The sequence below is a fragment of the Dioscorea cayenensis genome, chromosome 4 (assembly GCF_009730915.1).
Source record: "Dioscorea cayenensis subsp. rotundata cultivar TDr96_F1 chromosome 4, TDr96_F1_v2_PseudoChromosome.rev07_lg8_w22 25.fasta, whole genome shotgun sequence".
Taxonomy (NCBI): domain Eukaryota; kingdom Viridiplantae; phylum Streptophyta; class Magnoliopsida; order Dioscoreales; family Dioscoreaceae; genus Dioscorea; species Dioscorea cayenensis.
Genome location: NC_052474.1, coordinates 5,131,917 through 5,151,330, shown reverse-complemented (window position 1 = coordinate 5,151,330; position 19,414 = coordinate 5,131,917). Strand labels below are relative to the sequence as shown.

At 36.8% G+C, this 19,414-nt stretch overlaps 5 protein-coding genes across 5 annotated transcripts; 2 read left to right on the top strand and 3 right to left on the bottom strand.

The window, feature by feature from the left end:
- Positions 1-955: 955 nt before the first annotated feature.
- On the bottom strand, positions 956-3,029 carry LOC120259199 (RHOMBOID-like protein 5). The gene is made up of 6 exons (XM_039266756.1): positions 2,575-3,029; positions 2,313-2,476; positions 2,060-2,220; positions 1,689-1,948; positions 1,466-1,588; positions 956-1,369 (listed from the first exon to the last, which is right to left on the bottom strand). Exons 1-5 carry the CDS (start codon positions 3,027-3,029, stop codon positions 1,540-1,542), a joined length of 1,089 nt encoding a protein of 362 aa, XP_039122690.1. The 3' UTR covers positions 956-1,369; positions 1,466-1,539.
- A 3,653-nt stretch (positions 3,030-6,682) lies between these two features.
- LOC120257980 (protein LURP-one-related 5-like) lies at positions 6,683-8,365 on the top strand. Its single transcript, XM_039265300.1, has 2 exons — positions 6,683-7,144; positions 7,761-8,365. The coding sequence occupies exons 1-2, from the start codon at positions 6,914-6,916 to the stop codon at positions 8,250-8,252; spliced, it is 723 nt and encodes a 240-aa protein (XP_039121234.1). The 5' UTR covers positions 6,683-6,913; the 3' UTR covers positions 8,253-8,365.
- A 408-nt stretch (positions 8,366-8,773) lies between these two features.
- LOC120259469 lies at positions 8,774-10,742 on the top strand. The gene is made up of 4 exons (XM_039267080.1): positions 8,774-9,154; positions 9,231-9,345; positions 9,454-9,568; positions 9,678-10,742. Exons 1-4 carry the CDS (start codon positions 9,054-9,056, stop codon positions 10,469-10,471), a joined length of 1,125 nt encoding a protein of 374 aa, XP_039123014.1. The 5' UTR covers positions 8,774-9,053; the 3' UTR covers positions 10,472-10,742.
- Positions 10,743-12,944: 2,202 nt separating this feature from the next.
- LOC120258104 (cucumber peeling cupredoxin-like) lies at positions 12,945-13,852 on the bottom strand. Its single transcript, XM_039265449.1, has 2 exons — positions 13,576-13,852; positions 12,945-13,487 (listed from the first exon to the last, which is right to left on the bottom strand). Exons 1-2 carry the CDS (start codon positions 13,763-13,765, stop codon positions 13,084-13,086), a joined length of 594 nt encoding a protein of 197 aa, XP_039121383.1. The 5' UTR covers positions 13,766-13,852; the 3' UTR covers positions 12,945-13,083.
- Positions 13,853-14,945: 1,093 nt separating this feature from the next.
- Positions 14,946-17,961, bottom strand: LOC120258268 (glucan endo-1,3-beta-glucosidase 14-like). The gene is made up of 3 exons (XM_039265623.1): positions 17,578-17,961; positions 16,424-17,463; positions 14,946-15,311 (listed from the first exon to the last, which is right to left on the bottom strand). Exons 1-3 carry the CDS (start codon positions 17,846-17,848, stop codon positions 15,225-15,227), a joined length of 1,398 nt encoding a protein of 465 aa, XP_039121557.1. The 5' UTR covers positions 17,849-17,961; the 3' UTR covers positions 14,946-15,224.
- Positions 17,962-19,414: the final 1,453 nt, after the last annotated feature.

The following is a 19,414-nucleotide window of genomic DNA, read 5'->3' as shown; positions in this document are numbered from 1 at the left end:
TGTGTCTCCAGATGGTCGACTTCATGGCTCCTGTTTCCCTATCTATTTTTTCCTATGTTTTTATGTTTTTTTTGTTCACTGTCCTCCTCATCTCTGGTGAGTCGTTTACAGTCTTCTACTTTATTTTGCCTCTTCTGCTTTTGTTCTATGTACTACTCTGCTTTTCTCTTTTTTCAATAAATTCATGGTTTATCCATCTTATTCGGCTGGAATGCGCATATTCAGTAAGCGCCTCTTGCCCAAACATTGCTTAGCGCCATGAAAAGATATATAGCCATGGTTGAATCCTTTCATCATCAGTGCTGTAACACTATTGTCACAATATTTTCTGGTACTGTATAAATATTCAATACGGTTTACTCGCTATTTATTATATCATCGTATCATGAGAAAAATTATATTTTTTACTCTTTCAAAGCTGAAAGTTAAAAGAGATTTACCATTGTGGAGTTATAGTTTCTAATGTATAATGTTGAGCGTATATGATGAACTATTATTATTCTACATAGTTATTACACCACCATAAGATGTATGACCGTCTTTTTTTGTGTTTTTGATAACTTTGTGGGTAATGTTAATTATTTTTATTAAAAATAAATAAATCAGAGCGTTTTCTATTAATTTTAATTAATAAGTGTGATTTATCCAATTTTTTATTAAAAAATCAATTAAAACCCAATTTTTTGGGACATGAGGGTTTTAACCATATTTTCAAATTCGGATTATATATATATATTTACATATATTTATACATATATTTATAGATGTAAACACCTTAGTCAACGTTGTGCCCTTAATGCACTTCCTTGTTAAGATGATCAAGCCACCATTGACCTATGGTTTCTTTGAAACTTCTCTGAACTATGTGAGAGCTTGAAAACGCTGATATTTCACACCAAAACTTAACGAAACAGCAAGTAATCTCAAGGGAGATGCAGAGAGATAAACACACGGTTTCATAAATCTCCAGCTGATGCACTTCCTTGACAAAATTTATACAGATTTGTACATCAGTGTCTTCAGAACTGGTTGGTTGAGTTTCAAACTCAAACCGAAAGGAATCCTTCACACTGTAAAAGAAAGAAATCCTCCAACCACATCAAGCTAACAGTACCCTGGCAAATAAGTTAATGCGCTATCTGTTTAAAACTATCACAGAATTAGAAATCACTTGCAAGCTCAAGAAACCCAAATAAATTTTGGTTGCAGTGAATTATTATGATCACCCAGATCATGTAACAAGCTCCACATGCATCCCTCAACCAAAAGCAACCTGATAGCATCTGTGGAGTGATTAACTAGGAGCTTATGAAAGTAATATCCCCATGTTCTCATTTTAGAGACAAATAAATGGCCACCATTTCACTCTCTGTATTCAAGAGATCAGCTCTGTTAGAAAGGTTATATTTCTATCATTCATCTTAACGTTAGAAAAACAACAAGAAACATTGACGAAAGAGACAACCTGAAATTCTTCAAGCAAATGGAAACTCTCTGAGTTAATAACATCTGTCACTCTGGTAAGTTCAACAACAGAAGCTATAATTTTTTATTTGGAGGGAAGAGTTCAGTGTAGGCATTCATAAATCTGAAAAACAAAATAATAATAATAATAAAAAATAAAGCTCAACAGAAAGATTTCAGGGAAAAAATATAATCACAAGAGTGAATATAAGGGAGAGCATTACCCATAGATTAAGAGAATGAAGGATACAAACCAAAGGAAATACTGATAAAATTTGTATTTTGGTTTGACAAGCTGTATATCATAACCTGGAGGAATGTGCTTACGACTGATCCATCCAAACTGCGGACGCATCAGAAGAACAAAACCAAGAAGGAAACCAGAAATAAATCCTCCAAAATGAGCAGAACTGTCCACATGTGGAAGCAATCCAACAGCCAAATTGATAGCAATTATAAATATCAAACTAGACAGTGCTGCACACTAAGAAAATTAAGGAGTTATCCAATCATGAATGCATAAATGGAAATTAGCATATAATAGAGCTCTATACTGAGAGGACAAGATAAATATAATTTCACTCTAGCTAGCTACCTTATGGTCATATATTGTCCAATTTGTAATGAGCTCAGAAAGCATAGCGCCTAATAATCCAAACAGTGCTCCTGATGCACCAACTGAATCCTCCCTATGTGAAAGACAAGACATCAAGCTCCCACCCAGCCCAGAAATTATGTACAGAATTCCAATTTTCACTGCAAGGTTATCAAAATTAAGACCATGCTCTGTTAATTAAGTACCATTAGAAACTTCAAAATGAGTAGGAAACAAGAGGGAAGGTTATTACCAAAACCAAATTCCTGCTCAAGACGAACACCAATGAACAAGAGGCTCAACATGTTGGCAAAAAGGTGGATGAGTCCAGCATGCAACCAAATACAAGCCATAAGCCGCCATTTTTCTTTGTTCACCACTACTTTGTAGTAATCCAGAGCACCCAACTTATCCAATCTAAACAAACACGTAAAACAAAATGAGAGCATATTAATTAATATATCAACGAAAGTACTTCAAATAATTGGAACAAAGAAAAGGATGCAAGGACGAACGTGGAGGGGGAGGGACCAAGGAGGAAGTTGACATAGAGGGGCTCGAAGGAGAAGCGGCGGAGAGTGGGGAACAAGCAGTCGGAAGGGGGATGGGATGTGGATGAAGGGCAGTCATTGATATAGAGAGAGTAACCGAAGGCCGCCGTGTTGGCCAAAGCGAACAAAGGGATCAGCCATGGCGTCCACAGTTGAGGCGGCGGTGGAGGAGGTGGTGGTGGTGGAACAGCCCACATGACCACGGCCACCTGCATGTCCGTCCCGGCCGTCGGAGGGCCCTTCTTACCCATCTTCTCGGCTTGTTTAGCCTTAAGGGAGAAACAAATGGTCGGCGTTTGGGTGGTTTGGTTCGTTGGTTGGTTGGGTTGGAGGGGTTGAGAGGCATGGTAGGAACTATTGGTTATTTTTGGTATCTTGTTCTCTTTAATTTCATGAATCATGTAGAGACTGAGCTTCATGCATGGTTGATTGCACGCACATGTTGCTTCTCCTCTTTATTAGATGTATGTATATTTATACAAGCATATGCTCAGTTGATTGAAAGTTGATTGAAATTTTTAATAAGGTCGCCACTCAGGTGTGTAAATGGTGCAAAGTTGAATCTAATAAACTGTATATATACTGAGAAAATATATTTTAATACTATGTATCTATTGTTCATATGTCTTTTGTAAGAGTAGTCATATTTTTCATCTTAGAGTTATAAAATATGAAAGATTTATCATTATTAGGCTGTCTCACATGATAAAATATGATAAATTACAAAGTGTGGTTAAGCCACTATGATTGATGTATCATTTATGGACTTTTGTTGAAAAATAAAATAATAACAACATATAATATAATATAATAATATAATAATATAATAAAATCTAATATTATTAATAACAAAATGAAAGAGAGAATATCTAAAACAAAAGAACCCTGGATTTAGTGGCAGGGGCTAGACTTTAAAATTGGGTTCTTAATTAATAAAATTTATTTTTTAAAATTTTTAAATAAAATTGATATAAGATATTTGTTAATTATTTTGCATGCTATCATAATAATTTATTAGGGTTTTAGTTAATAAAAAAATATAATTAATTAAGTATTAAATTAAAAAATAATAATTATCATTGTACGATATTAAGGATTAAAAAATAAATAAGATTTAAACATTCTATAAAATCTCCGATACACATTAAATTTAACTTATTATAATAAATAATTATTATAGTTTACAATGACTATGATTTAAAAAAATCTTAAGTCTTAGAGATAAAAGTTAGTATAAGGACTTCAAAATTTGGGTTCTTAATAGTAGTTTCACTAGTTTTATCCTTGAGCTGCCCCCTTCATAATGGATACACCAGTTATGATCCGGAAGATCATGATGTGCAGACCCTTAGTCACTCCCTCAAAACTTCTTTTGCACCACAACCAGTGCTAAAGAAGATGGTCACACAATTCTAATGAACACACACCCATTCAATGAGTGATCCATTGTGTCAGCTTGTGTAGAACTGACTTTGATACCACAGGGATGTCATCTTCAATGTGTTTCTTTTAAAGTTTTTGAAGTTTTGTAGAGATAGTAATCAATCTTGTTTTTTCGATTCTGTTTTTTTTTTTCTTTAGTACTCTTGTTGTTATTATTTCTTATTATTATTTGTTTTCTATTTTTTAAAATAAAAATATGATTTATTTATTTTTTATATTAAAAAGATTAAAAAATTATTTTAGTCTTTACTTTATATTTATATATATATATATGAGAATTCGTTCATGCCGTGGTTGACCAAAAAATTAAAAAGAGAGAGAGACATGCACAAATATGTATATAAATGATACTTAAAATCATGTATTTGTATCCAGAATAGGTAATTGAGTAAATTTTTGTTTTATATATATTTTTAAAAAAAGATGCTATTTATAATATTATTTATTCGGTTTTTTACCATTTAAAGATTGTTGGTTGTTTAACAACACTATAAAAGTTTACTGTTATATTTACCGTTTCCAGGATAGATTATTTATAGCCATTGGAATCAAATCAATGATTGAAATATGGCATCTAATTTTATGGGCATAATTTTGGCGCCTTTGTTGATTAAATTTCACTGATACGGTTTGAAGGTTTGTGCAGTTGGAGATAATCAAATGTGGAGCAACAGCTAAATGGTGATTTTAAGTCCCTAATCCTGATAATATCATGGTCTCATTATTGTATGTTACATGATTATTCAAGTCACACATCAACTGACAAAAATAAAAACTTATCACAAATTTTTTTATATAAAACAAATAAATTTAGGATTTGCTCTTGATAAATAAGATAATTGGAACTTTAATTAATACATCCCCAAATTTCAGAATATTTTACAAAAAATCAAAGTAAATGAAAAATAAAACATAAATATTTGTTTAAAAAGTTTTGAATTGTAACAAATCATTGCCAGAGGAAAAGATCTCCTCTTGCAATGTTTTTTCAAATGTTAAAAAAAAGAGAGACCATTTTAAAATGTCTCTAATCCTATATCTATAAGGTTATTATTATAATAGGTCTATCAATTGTAATAATTTTTTATTTTTTTAAATATAAACAAATCACTTTTAAAAGAAAGAGGACTGGATACTTTAGATGGGAGTTACCTGCAACTAGTTTTTTTTTAAATGGATAGATTATAAGATAGAAAGAAAAAATACAAATGGTAATATGATAAAAATAACTAATTATAAAATACATTAACAAAATATTTAAATGTTTTTTTATATATAGAGTAGATAAACTAGTCATCTCATCTAATCATAATGTTGTAAATGGGAGTTATTTTTTTAAAAGAAATTGGATAAACCATAATCATTAAAACAAATAAAAGGTACAAACCACACAAATTTCATAGGGGTGAAAAGAAAATAACCAAATAAAAGACAACAAAATAAGACCACATATATAAAAAGACAAGCGACCCAAAGAAGGACGACACAAGCTGCAACAACCGGTCGCCTAAGACATCATGTGACTAGTTAGAAGTCGGCGGGGCTGTCAACTCCCCTGGATCACTCGTTCCCTAGCACGAGTCTCAAAAAATTTCAAACTACGCTTAATTAAAGTAATGAAGTCATCTAGTTTGGCCCTTTTGACTTTAGACGTTTCAGAGAGTTACTTTTTCAACCTCTCATTTAAAAACAAAAAAAAAATTCTTCCATCTTCAAAGCTGTAGAACATAGAAATATACTAATTGAATTCATAATTTGCGTTCATAATTTAAATACTCCGTGATGTTTAGATGCTTAAATTCATAATTTGCATTAAATTAGGATAAAGAGCGTAGAATCATAATCTAAAATTAAACACGCTATTTATTATGAAAATATTTTCTAACGTATTATATTAAATGAATACAATAAAAATAATATCACGTTTAAACTCTTCCATAAAACAGAGAATAAGGAGACAAGTTAAACTCAATACAATACGGCACCGGGCGACATTAGCGGTAAATGCCGGGTCCCTCCGCACCAGAAACGGTCGAGAGGAGGCAACGCAATGAGCCTGGTTTCCCATTGTTCTACACAACTCTTTTGACCAAGATGGTGGAACTGCTCGGGCGACTAGTCTGGCACGGTGCGCTTACACGGTGAACGCTCACCGCCCATAGCTACCGAAGAAGACTTCACTGGGCAGTGATTTGACATATACGAAACTGACAATTGAGCGACCAACCTCCACTGTTCTCACATACTAATCAACTAATGTCATGTCAACCCTCATCTCCACCCTCTTTATCATACTCTTCCTAATCATCAATAATAGTCTCATACGAACGTCATTTAACCATCAACAAACAGTAGCTGCAAACTCATTATGATATTTTGCTAAGGTTTTACTAGTCATCACGTTGCCACATTGGATCCTTTCTACACCACAATAACAACCACTCGCTTGGAAATTGGAATCGACCACACCATTTATTTAATCCCAATGAATAATAAAAACAATCCAAAGCATCTAATCCTTGATATTGTTATGGCCTAAAGAAGGGAGATGAACATATGTTAAGTGTCCATTAAAAGATTTTTTAATCGAAGCATCTAATTCTTGACATTATTGTTATAGTCTAAACAAGGAAGATGAACATATGTTATATATGTATCCATTCAAAATTGAGGAGAGGTGTAAGTCAATAAAATTGACAAAAATTACGAATCTCGAAAAAGGCAAAGTTGTTATTAAGCATAATGGTGGGATATTATATGTAAATCATAGCGTGGGAGGTGAAGGACCCAGTGAGATTGGACGCATATACACCCAACGCCATTCTCATTCTCATTCGCATCTGCAGTTTGGCCTTTGGAGATGGAAGAGATGATAGTTGTGGTTGGTGAGACGTACTGTGGCGCTGAGGGACGGCAACTGACCGTGCGCAAGACGTCCGTGTTCTATCCGGGCGATGGGTTCGCGGCTTACGAGCACTCGACCGGAGAGCTAGTCTTCCGGGTTGACACTTATGGCCGTGGACCGGCTCTTGCCACCGATCTCGTCCTCATGGACCCATCCGGTGCTTCCATCCTCACACTCCGCAAGAAGGTACTTGCTTTTGCTATTGCTAGTCTGCTTCTGTCTCTTGATTTGCTGATCTATATACTCGATCTGTGTAACAAAATCATGTTTATTATTTTATTCTTTAGTCAAATTTGACTTAGCCTAGATTCTGATCTATGCTTTGCATGAATGACTTCTCTGGTTGAACACTGTTTGATTTGTAGTAATCGAAAGCTAGCATGCTTGATCTCGAGCTTCTCTTCAATTTCTCCATTTAGAAAGAATTTTTGTTTGATCTATGATATGGTCCTACATGAGATTCATGAATTAAAGAGAAGGATTTTTGAGTTTCTTTGAAAATAGTATCAGATCCTGATGTGATTTTAAGGGGATTCGGGTAGCACTGACATAATTAGATGAGTGATTACATTTATGGATATATCGATCGATCACTATCTAGATTGTCCCTTGTCAAAATCAAGTAATTTATTTATCTTCTAATCTTAGTTAAATGCGATGATTTCTTTCTGAATTCTGATGATATATTTCAGGTGTTATAGTTTATCCAGCACATACAATATATGTTGACAAACTCTTCCTCAAATATGGGATGTGCATTTATTAAATAAAGAAGATACTAAATATCTTTGCTTATGTTCAGTGGCCTAGCTTGCACCAGCGATGGGAAGGGTACCTAGGAGATAGGATGGAAGGGCAAAAGCCTCTATTTACCGTGAAGAGGTCCTCCATCTTCGGTGGAGAACGTGCAGGTGTCGTTGTGGAGGTCCATGACACAGACCACGCCAAAGGGACAGAGTACCGAATAGAGGGCTCTTTTGCGCATAGGTGCTGCAGGCTATTGTACTTGGACAACAAGTCTGTTGAAGATAGAGATGAACAAGGGAGTATTCGAGACGCAGCTGGAGACGGAGTTGTGGCAGCAGAGATCAAGCGCAAAGTGGATGAACATGCTCATGTTATGCTCAGCAAAGATGTGTTCTGCCTCCATGTCCAGCCTCGCTTTGATGCTGCGTTTGCAATGGGTCTCATTCTTGTTCTTGATCAGATCAGCGGCGATGATGATGTTGACAATGTTGATGATTTCTCTGCTTTACCTGATGACAATCAAGATGCCCGTTCTCCATCATCATAGTTTAATAATAGTAATAATAATAATAACAACAGTAATAAACTGTTTGAACTGGTTCATGTTCAGTCTCTCAATCTATATATATATATGGATACACTGTGCTCACTTTGGTCTTACTGTGCCGGATGTGTTAGTATCAATGCAATAGTTTTGTGTTTTATGTTTTAAGAAAATCCAAGATTAAAAATGAGTTGAACGATATGAGTTCAGATTTGCAATAAAACAGGAGTTCTTCACTCGAGCTGGTGAAAAAAAACAAACAAACCACGTGGGTTTGGTGGGGGAGACAGAGTCAGATCATGAGTTAGGACTGTGTGGGCGTGCACGCCAATGCCCGCACTGACATCAAATTAGCTGGGTGTGTTTAATTACAGTGGCCCCTCATCTCGACCCTATCAACAAGTCTACTCAGATCACGTGTAGCTCCCTGAATCACTCAGACCCTCAATCACTTAACCAGGCACTTCAAATCAATCACTTCTTCCAACCCATACTCTTTATTTAATTTGCCCAAAATGTGTAGGTGACCACGGTCTTATGCTGGGCAATACGACTTGGGTTTTTGCCTGCAAGTCAGTGAGTACGAATGAGAGCAGTTGGCACATTAAATAAGAATGGACTCCTGTTCATCATCTCATCACAGGACTGTGAACAATTGAACCTGCTTTCCCCTTTTTGTGCTTTGCCAGTCACCACTTTGCTTTACAAGTTGGAAATACAAGAGAAGAAGAATTTGAAGTAAAAGAAGAAGAAGAAGAAGAAGAAGAAGACGAAGAAGGTGGGTTGATAGAAACATAGAGAGAGATGCCCAGGCCAGGGCCAAGGCCATACGAGTGTGTGAGAAGAGCATGGCACAGCGACAGACATCAGCCCATGCGCGGATCCCTCATCCAAGAGATCTTCAGGTAGGTTTTTTTTTGTTTTTTCTCTTTGTTTTCTTCTGTGTCTCAAATTACTATGGTGCTCATGGGGCTTTGACAGGGTGGTGAGCGAGGCGCATAGCCCGGCCACACGACGCAACAGGGAATGGCAGGAGAAGCTCCCTTGTGTTGTCCTCAAGGCTGAGGAGATCATGTACTCCAAAGCCAACTCCGAGGTTTTTTTCTCTCTTTTTACTCGCTCCTATCTTGTACCTTCTTTTCTTCAAGGCTGTGGTCCTGTGGATGAGATTGAATGTTGTTCTTGTTGTTTGTTTGAACTGCAGGCGGAGTATATGGACCCAAAGACACTCTGGAGCCGAGCTGTTGATGCCATTGACACCATTATCCGCAGGGATGACGCTAACGAGAGCCAAGACCTTCTCCAGCCCTGCATTGAAGGTACTCACCCACCTCTGATTATAAATGGTTTGTTTGAGTATGTGCATATGTATTTTGTCACACATTTGTGACAAAGCTTCATTCTTTTTGCTTGCTCTTCCTGCCGCAGCGGCCCTTAATCTGGGTTGCACTCCCAGAAGAGCTTCAAGGAGCCAGCGTCACAGCAATCCGGGGTGTTATCTAAGCTTCAATGCCTCACGGGATGTGTCTGCTTCTGCTGTTGTCCCAAATAAAGTCACCGACCAGAATAAGATGCATCATTTGGCCTCTTCTGCCACTTTGATGCCACAATTGCCTTGCCATTCCACTGACCTTCAGAACTCATCTTCCCCGCTCTACACCACATTGCTCGGACCTTCTACAACCAATTCTGCCTGCCGAGGGGCCGAACCCATGTCTTTAAATGCTTCTCCTGAATTGAAAGATTACTCCGCAAACTCTATGTCAGAGTACCCTTTTGCTGGCAACAGTTCGTTCCTCAATTGGCTACCTGCTGGTTTATCTATCCCTGGTGACTCCTGCACCTTGTCAAGCTATGGCCGCGTGTATCCCTTGTACTATGGAGAGCCCCAATTTAGGACAGTTCCTCAACAGTGTGGTCAAAATTCTCAAGATGCTATTTGTAACACTGTCACAACTGTGGATACTTCTGTACTGCCTTTTGGACAGGTTGAGATGGATTTCTTGCACAATTTTCTCGGCACTAGTCCTGCCACAGATTCTAAAAGCAGAGGTTCAAGGATTGAAGAGCATTCTGTGCGCCCCCCTCATCCTGCATGCAGCTTATCTCTAGGCTTGGGTTTGCCTTTAGGTCCTACATTGTCTGCGGAAAATGCATGGGCTTATAGGTTTGAGAACATGGCTTCAGATGATTCTTGTGAAGGTAAAAGTTCATGCTACTGATGATCCTCTGAAATCCTGCTCCAATGAAGCTCTTAGAGGGAGCATTGTGTTCGGATTAATCCCACATAATGTTAATGTCAAGCGGCATGTGGCTAAGTTTGGTACTTGTGTTGCTCCTCTTTTGTCTACCTTGAGTTGTGCATGACATCAGAACATGACCAACACAATTGTTAAGGTCATTTGAATATCTGTTGTCATACTGTTGTAGCTGTAAAATTTTAGTCTTTTAAGACAGCAAAAATCTAATTCTGCTAGTTAGAAGATGATGCCAGATTCTTGTGTCATTTTTTATTGCCTAGCTTACAGAATTATTCATATTATACTCCATATCCCTTATCATGGTTGTGGCTGACTGGCAGAGTGCCATTTCTATTTCCAAATATCTAGGTTTATTCCTTTTATAAGACAGAATTGGCAATTTTTGTTTGTCAGGTAGTCTGTGCTCCTCTTCATTGATGCAAGTTCAGATAATATGTTAGAGAAAGTAGCTGTTTATCATTTGGTTTTTTCTTTTGATAACATGAATTGTCTCCTTCACCATAGGGAAAATGTTAGGCTGTGTTTATTTGAGATATTTCATTGTTTAGCAGATCATGCGCCAAGTCAAGCAGGATGCTGTACTTTCTCTTTATCGATGTGCAGGAATCTTATCTAAAAATGATTTTGAAAGTATATGGCAGATCAGACATGCTTTCTTATTTGTTTTATTGTATTTTGTTTGCCACTATCCAAAATCTGATATTTTCTGAATATCTTCTCAAATGATTTGTTCTGTATATGGACAGGATATGTTTCGCGTATCTTTACTTGTATTTGGTTGCCATTATCCAGAATTTGGTATTTTAAGGATTTCATTAAAGCATTGATCATCACTATTTGCACCAATTTCTTAGACAGGGCCATACTAATTCACTTGACTCTTGAGGTTCAAATATTGTCGCCTCAGGCCACAAACTTGCATACACTTCGATTCATGTTCATTAAAATTACTTTAAATTCTTTTTCCATCTCATGAACATCTTGCGCAGGTGGGTTCCTCTTCCATTCCTTCAGTCCATTTGGTTAATGTCTCCCAAAGGGCTATTGGATTTAGTCACCAGGATCTTATTAGATTTCCTGTTTTCACCTGTACCTCAGTTTTTTATGGCAACATTTACCAAACAATTCTCTTGAATTATTATTATTATTATTTTGGTGCAGATACTTTTTCTGTATAGTAGCTGCATGCATGTCAGATATGAAAATTTCAAGCCATCTTGCTTAACAGAGGCTCTGGTTTAACTTTCAATCCTTAATGCTTGTATTTATTGGCTATTGGGGCTTTTGGACGCTTGAAGAAGGCCTTCTCACCCACGGTTGGACGCCATAGTACCTTCTTTTCTGTTTGGTTTTTTGGAATGCACTCCAATAACAATAGAAGTAACCTCTTTACTGTTATCTTTCCCACTTTATTTATTTATTTCGGATATAACATATATTTTTGATTTATTATGACCATTGGATTGCTGTTAGGCCACTCTCTGGGTTGTTTGAATCACCGAGTTTTGGTAATTAACTCAGTTTTTGTCATTATTTAACCAATTTTAGAAGAACACTCTAGTTACAGTGTTGTGCTCATTAAAATGGACTAGTTGTTGGTCATTTTCATCTCTAATTCCTCCTAGAAATTCCTTGAGTGTTGCTGATGCCTGGGGACCCATTTATTTCTGATGCAAGTGTAGAGATAATGTGCTCACGCAATGGTTTGTTGTGACATGTGGACCTTATTTGTATAATTATTAGAGCATCCCAGCTAGCAGTCTGGATTGTTGTAATGGTCTGAGCAGAATGACGCAATGAAGATCCATACTTTTTGTTTGTTTCTCCCTTGTTTATGTTACACGGGTGACCTGACCGCCTTTGGCTGTTAGGTACTGCTGATGAAAATTATACTCCTCAGATTGGTTGATGTTCGGTGCATTAGTTCTGTCTTTGTGGTCATGTGTTCACTTGTAATATGCTGGATTGCCAACCCCAGTTCAGTTTCACAAAGTCATACGCAAAGGCAAAGCATTTGGTGGCTTGTTAAAAGAATTTAGATGAATGAGACTTACCCTGTAGGATTGCTTTTCTATTGTTTCAAGGCAACTCACTGTGGTTCAAACATTTCCTTTCTTGGTTGTCTTGCAGATTATGGCTTATTTTCTTGCCTTAACTTTCTTCTGAGGTTGCCAGAGATAGAATGATGTATATCTCTGTACGCCATCTGATTTAGATTCAACTAGAAAACTCAAGTAGCCAAACACAAAAACCGGAAATTGGCATATTTCCGGAAGGACAAGCATGGATGACATGTGATTTCTTTTTAATTTTTTTTTTAAAAGTTGTTTTCTTTTGCACAGGTTGCCAGACATTCAGCGGTGGAAGAAGATGATGGCTGAACGCAAACAGGACAGTAATCAATCAACTCTTTGGACTAATAAGATGTTAAGACTGAAAATAAATAGCAACTGTGTCTATAATAATATAAAAATAACATAATAATATAAATCTCACTCTGGTACAAAAAAGTCACTCAGGAAATACTACTACAAATGAAAAAAGCCAGATCTACAAAGCGGTAGGTAAAACATTTAGATCAAGAAGCCAAAGACAAGTGAGAAGGCCACTGCCATGGGAAAGCCAGAAGCTAAGGAAGTGGCCGAGCTGCTTCCCTTGGTGGCAGATGGTCCAGAAGCAGACTCAGGCGAGGGTGTTGTTGTTGTAGGTGTCGACCCAGCAGGCGCAGGCCCGCCCGGTGCCTGGGCCGGTGCTTGTTCCGTGGTGGAAGAGCCAGTGACAGTAATAGCAAGCTTCTGACCCGCGTTGCAGTGCCCAGCCACACCACAGATGTAGAAGTGTTGACCGGCCGAGGAAATGGGCACAGTCGCTGGCCCCGTGGTTATGGCTGAGCCTATCTTATTCTTAGACGTGCAGGCGTCGTAGTCCGACTTGCCTACCTCTATCACGTTGTGTGCACCCGTTTGGAACTTGAAAACTAGAAGGGTAAAAAGAGTTAGAACAAACCATAAACCATAATAAGAGTGAAGGACAAAAAAGATGGTTATTGGTTGGTTAATAATCACCAAGTGAGTCGCCAACAACAAAGGTCTGGGAAGCAGCCCAGTCGGAGTAGAAAGAGGCGTTGGCGTTGGGGGGGATGGACCAACCGGTCGTGCCGCCCACGTCATGCTTCGTTGCCGCTGCTGCTCCGGCCACCATGGCAACCAGGAGCATGGCCACAACAGACCATGAAAACACTCCTCTGCTAGCCATCTTCTTGTGTTCTTCAGGTCTCCCCTGTTCTTTTTTCTCTATGATCAGTATTCAAGTACTAGTTTGAGTTTATTGATTGTTGGGAGATGGGTTGGTGTTTATATGGGAGCAGGAGAGAGTGGTGGGCCATTAAAAGTATGGGTTCGTTGGTGGTTGGCTGACCAGAACCCAACCTAACATGGACCGACGCGACTGGCAGAGGGTGTGTCTGACTTCTCTACCCGTGTGAAACAAAAGGTCCGCTTTCCCAACTCGGTGGGTCGGTGCCTGTGTTGGAATTTTCTCTGCTTTTGACGCCTGCTACCAATTTCATTGCAGCGTTTTCCATTTTACTAATTACACCCGTTCAATGCGCATTGATTCTAGAAAACTATTAAGCGTGTTTTATTTTTCCTCATTCATGTCTGCTTTCTTTTGAATATGTTATACTATGTGGAACTAGCTAGCGAAATATTTGGGACTCTTGGGATTTATTTCCGGCGCTGACTGTGGACTTTTGTGGCACACAACGCACCAAACCCCACGACACGGCCTGTTGTGTTTTATTATTATAGGTAAATAGAGTGGACCCCATCTACCATCTCTGTCCCCCTTATCACGTGGAACGGGAGACCGAGCTCACGTGGCGACTGATGCATAGATATATTAATTTTAGTGTCATTTTAAAAAAAAAAAAGTAATTAAATAAATGGTCATTGTTAAAAAGATTTAATATTGGACTATTGGAGAACATGTCAGAACACAAGTCCTGAGTTTCCGATCTTTTTGAATTTATGCATTTGAATACGGTTTTGTTGAATCATTAAAATTTCTTGGCTACACTTCTCCAACTAGTCGCTTCACCATGATTATATTTTGTTCAATTGTCCTCTTGGAAGCCCTCATTTTCTCTTCCATTGGTTGTTGTCTAAGTTCGTCCATGAACCCCGGGACTTGTCACTATGATTTATGCATTGCATCACCAAACATAAAAAGAAAACCACATCATTAGGGTGCCACATATATTAGTTACCACATGTAATGCATCCTCTGTTTAGAAAATCAAAGAAATACAAATCAACTATATTATTTAGAATTTTAGTAGAACCGGATGATAAGATAAATGTATTTTATTAAACCATTGGATAAATACCACATAGTAGTAAAAAAAAAAATTATTTAAATCATTCATCTTAAAATATAAACACACATTGACCTGTGATGCAACTGTTGTGGCAAGGACCTCCACTTTTAACATTGCAACAAATATACAACATCAGATATTTAAAAGCAACCCAGAAGTGGAACCAAGATGAAAATAACAACAGTTCTGATGATTCCAGTCACATTAGAATGATCAACATATTTGATAATTTTCAGGAGAATAATACAAAGAATAAACAAATTAGCAATGGCAAGATCTGAAACAAGATCACATTGGCATGGCATTAGTGAATAGAGGATTACATTTTAGATTTTATTAAGTTGTCAAGACCATTAAAAGAGTAGCCGCACAAACTGAAAGAACAAAGGAGTACGGTACCAGCCAACCTTGAGATCCAATACCCTGCACCCATGATCACCAAAAATATGTAAACAGAATTATAGAGCAATCAAGTTTCAAAAAAACTGCCAGAAGGTACCAAAGCAGCTTGAAGATGTAGAACAGCAACAAATAGATTGAAGCTTAAATTATTGCATGATTTAATGTACATCTAACAGACAAATGTGTCCTAGTTTAGTGAACTGCGGTCACCCCCTGTGGTGATGAAACAAACATTCAAGAGAAAAAGCATGATATGATAATGTATGTTGCTTGTGTCAGTCTTGTCAAAATTCAAGAGGTACCATGTTCATTTAAGCAATCATATTTTGAGCTAGCTTTACAGGTAAAAGGAAGGCCAGATGTTTAACTTATGGATCACTTTTGATTAGTTAAGAAACAATGCAAGCTTGGTTAGCTCCCCTTTCTTCATAACTGCCCGGCATCAACTACCGCAATAGTGGAAAAGTGTGACAGATATAGTTGGGAAGTTCGGGTCACCACCACAGGTGATCTTTTTGTATAAAAAGCACATTCATAAACTTACTAGATATTGCAATCCATATTCTTCTTATGTTTCTTATTGCAGTGATCATTTCCATTAACTTTATTGGTCTTAACTGTTTGCATGTATACTAATAGATAATAAACAAGAATCAGATAAGACCTATGGAGTACATTAAAATGTATGCTAGTATTTGAATTACTAATATTAGTGTATCTGTCTATAAGGTTTTCTAAATCAACGTGATTGAAATAAAATGCATCCTAGAAGTTTAGTTTTGCACATAAATATGGCCTCTGAAATGCATCTGTTTAAAAATCAGGAATGCTTGAAGCATTTCCATTAAGATTACACTTTTCTTGTTAAAACTACCACAGGGCATGTGCTGGACAAAATGGCAAAATCTTAATTTTTGACAGAGATTTAAAAATTTGATATAGTAGTTTATTTATTTATTTATTTATTTTAAAAAAAGGTTCTACATTGCAGTAGCTACATGTTTAAAGTTCAGGAAAACATTTTGTAAGTTTATCTGAAGGTCTGTCTTTCAATGGCAAAGAATTTAGCACAAAAGATCATGAATTTCAAAATAGATAAAACTCAGTATTGGAAATGAAGCTAGCTGTAGTACCTTAAGGGACAGGAGAGATGATGATCCGTCTGAAGATCTCAGACCAGTAAATCCCATATTATATGCAACACTCCCATCAGCCTTGAACAATCCATAGTGTCTCTCAGAACTTGGACCAGGCTTCAAATTCTCATTGAACAATGCAAATAAGAAGACTCTCACAGGAATTTTCGGTCTGAGGGGAGTCCCCTTCTTCTTGAGAAGGCGCTTATACAGATTAAAGTTGTAAGTGCGAGCATTATGAGGATTAGCACCTGCTTCACCTTCATCCCCCTCAGAAGCCCAGCCTGTCTCTGATACCCGAACTTCCATTTTGTCATAGCCAACACTTTCCAAAGCAGCATAGACAGCATCTATCTCAGCATCCAACATATTGTCATAGTGTAGATCAGTCTTTGCATCATAAACTCCCGGGTTCGACTGAAATAGAGCATACTTGATGTCAATATGCTCAGGATCATTTTTATACGCCAAGAACGGATACACGTTTATGTAGAAATGAGAGCCGATCTTTGAAGAGAATTCTAAGAGTGGCAGCATGAATGGAAGAACAGTTTCTTTGAAAACACAGGATGATGGAGGATAAGAATTAGCAAACACTGCCTGTGAATGTGGTGTTAAGACCTCAATGCTATCTGCCAATTGAAGCCGGTCAAGAGAGCTATACACATTTTTGAAAGCCCCGACGAGTGCTTCGGCAATATTCTGATCAGCTCCTTCTAATATTTCATTACCGACGGCAATTCCTCGGATATGTGTGTCAGGCAAAAAGGGCTGAACATTTACCTTAATCCATTCCAAGGGCCGTTCTTCATTCACACTAAAATCTATAAGATTTTCATTTGGAATGCAGACAACAACATCAATCCCAGACCCACTAAATGCCTGAAGAACAGTATGATCAGCATCATAGATCTTCACATTCCTTATTTTTGCAGCTTTCAAAAGGGTCACAGCTCCTTCAGGTGTAGGAATGTTATCAGCAACCCTTCCATAATTAACCCCAAACGTTCCAACAAATGCTTGAACCATCACACCCCCTGCAAAGACAGCAGAAACACTTAGCATTGCAAGAACTGATATGCAGTTCAATGATGTTAAATTGATGTTTTCTAAAAGAAATGAAAGCCATATATATATATATATATATATACCTCCGAAATCAAGATAAAGAATGAAGGAGAGGAAGCAGAAGGGGAGGAAAGAGCGTAAGGAAGAACAAGTCCAAACAGGCTCCATGTTGCGGCAGCGTGGTCCAAGAAATGGAAGGAGGATGAAAGGGATATGAAGGGGAGGAACAGGTGTTGAGAAGGAGAAGGGTGGCTTCTGGGTTGGGGCAATAGGAATACGCAATGGCACGGCACAGGAGAGCTGGATTCTTGCCCCGAACCGGACGCAGCCACAACGGAACAACTCCAACCCCATCCATGAAGGAAAGCAAGGAACGACGATGGAGTAGTGGGAGAAACAGCAACAACAGTAGCAGCGGTAGAGATATGAAGCAAGGAAGGAAGGAAGGAAGGAAGGAGAACATTGTCTTCTTTTGGGCCTCCGTACTAGTTAAACTATAACATGCAAAGCATATCAATCTTCCTCTTTCTGTCCTCATTACTCAATCTTCCTTTGTCATCAATCTTTCCCTTTCAATGCTTACGTGGTAATATTTTCTTATGCAATAACAACCTATATATATATATAAGTTGCATTAAGAAATATATAAAACTTATATAAAAGTGCCCCATAAAATTATAAAAATCCCTTGTATACCAAACGGGCTTTGGCCAATCGCATTGGTACAAGGGATGGCAATCTGTACATTATTTGATAGGTATATTTATATCGATATATGATCAAAGAGGTATTACTTTCTTTGACCTGGAACAGATACAGGTACTGACTGTTATTTTTTATTTGAGTAGGTAGGGTAAAGATATACTTATATCCTTACCCGTATTCTAATCCGTTGAAAAAGGTACTGGTAAAACCCGTACCCTTACTTATACCCTATATATATATATATATATATATTAAATTAAATATTTACTTATAATATTTCTAAAATCCATTTTTATAGTAATTAATTTAAAAATAATATCTTAAATTTTCTCTTAATATATTATTTAAATTTTATTTTATTTTTATATTATATTTGATAGAGCATAATAATATCACTTAATATATTTTTTATGTTTTTATAGGTATTTGCTTGCTTTCTTTGGATAGTCAATCATATGACATTCTAATATCATTTTTATTATTTTTTGTGATATGTTATGTAATTCTGAATTTATAAACATGTGTTTAAACATTGTATTCGAATGATTATGAATTTATTATTATTATTATTAGTTAATTCGATAATTTTGAATAATGCGTAAGCGAATACTTTGCTGGTATACCCATACCCTTCGAGTAAGGATAAATGTATGATTTTTTTTCCTGGATGGTACAAATATAGGGTAGAAGTTTTAAGTATGAGTAAGGGTTTTGACATACCCTACTCATATCCTATCCACTGTTATCTCTAATTGGTACTATAACTAAAAAATTTGGTTGCAAGATACACTTTGTCCAAGTTCAAAATGCACTAAGTAAAAATAGTAGTGCCAAAAAATCTTCAATTATAACAGTAGATTTATAATTCAATTTTTATGCCGGTCTAGTGAAGACGCATGAGTGAATTATTATTACCTGTGCGCACGTTCTTATTGGTACATGTGCTCATAGCATTTGGTAAAAAAAAAAATTATATATATAAGCACACCCACAGATTCGAAGCATTTCTTGATGTAGTTTCTTGCTATGGTTATTTTATTTTATTTTATATCAATAGTAATCTTGTGTTGTATTATTCTCTTTTTATTTATTTATTTATTTTTCACTTTTCATTGAATTGTTCTAGTTTATCTATTTTTCAATAAAAATTAAGTCCTTTTTTCCCTAGATTTTTTCTCCTCTAAAAAGAAATAAAGGCAAATAATAAAGTAAAAA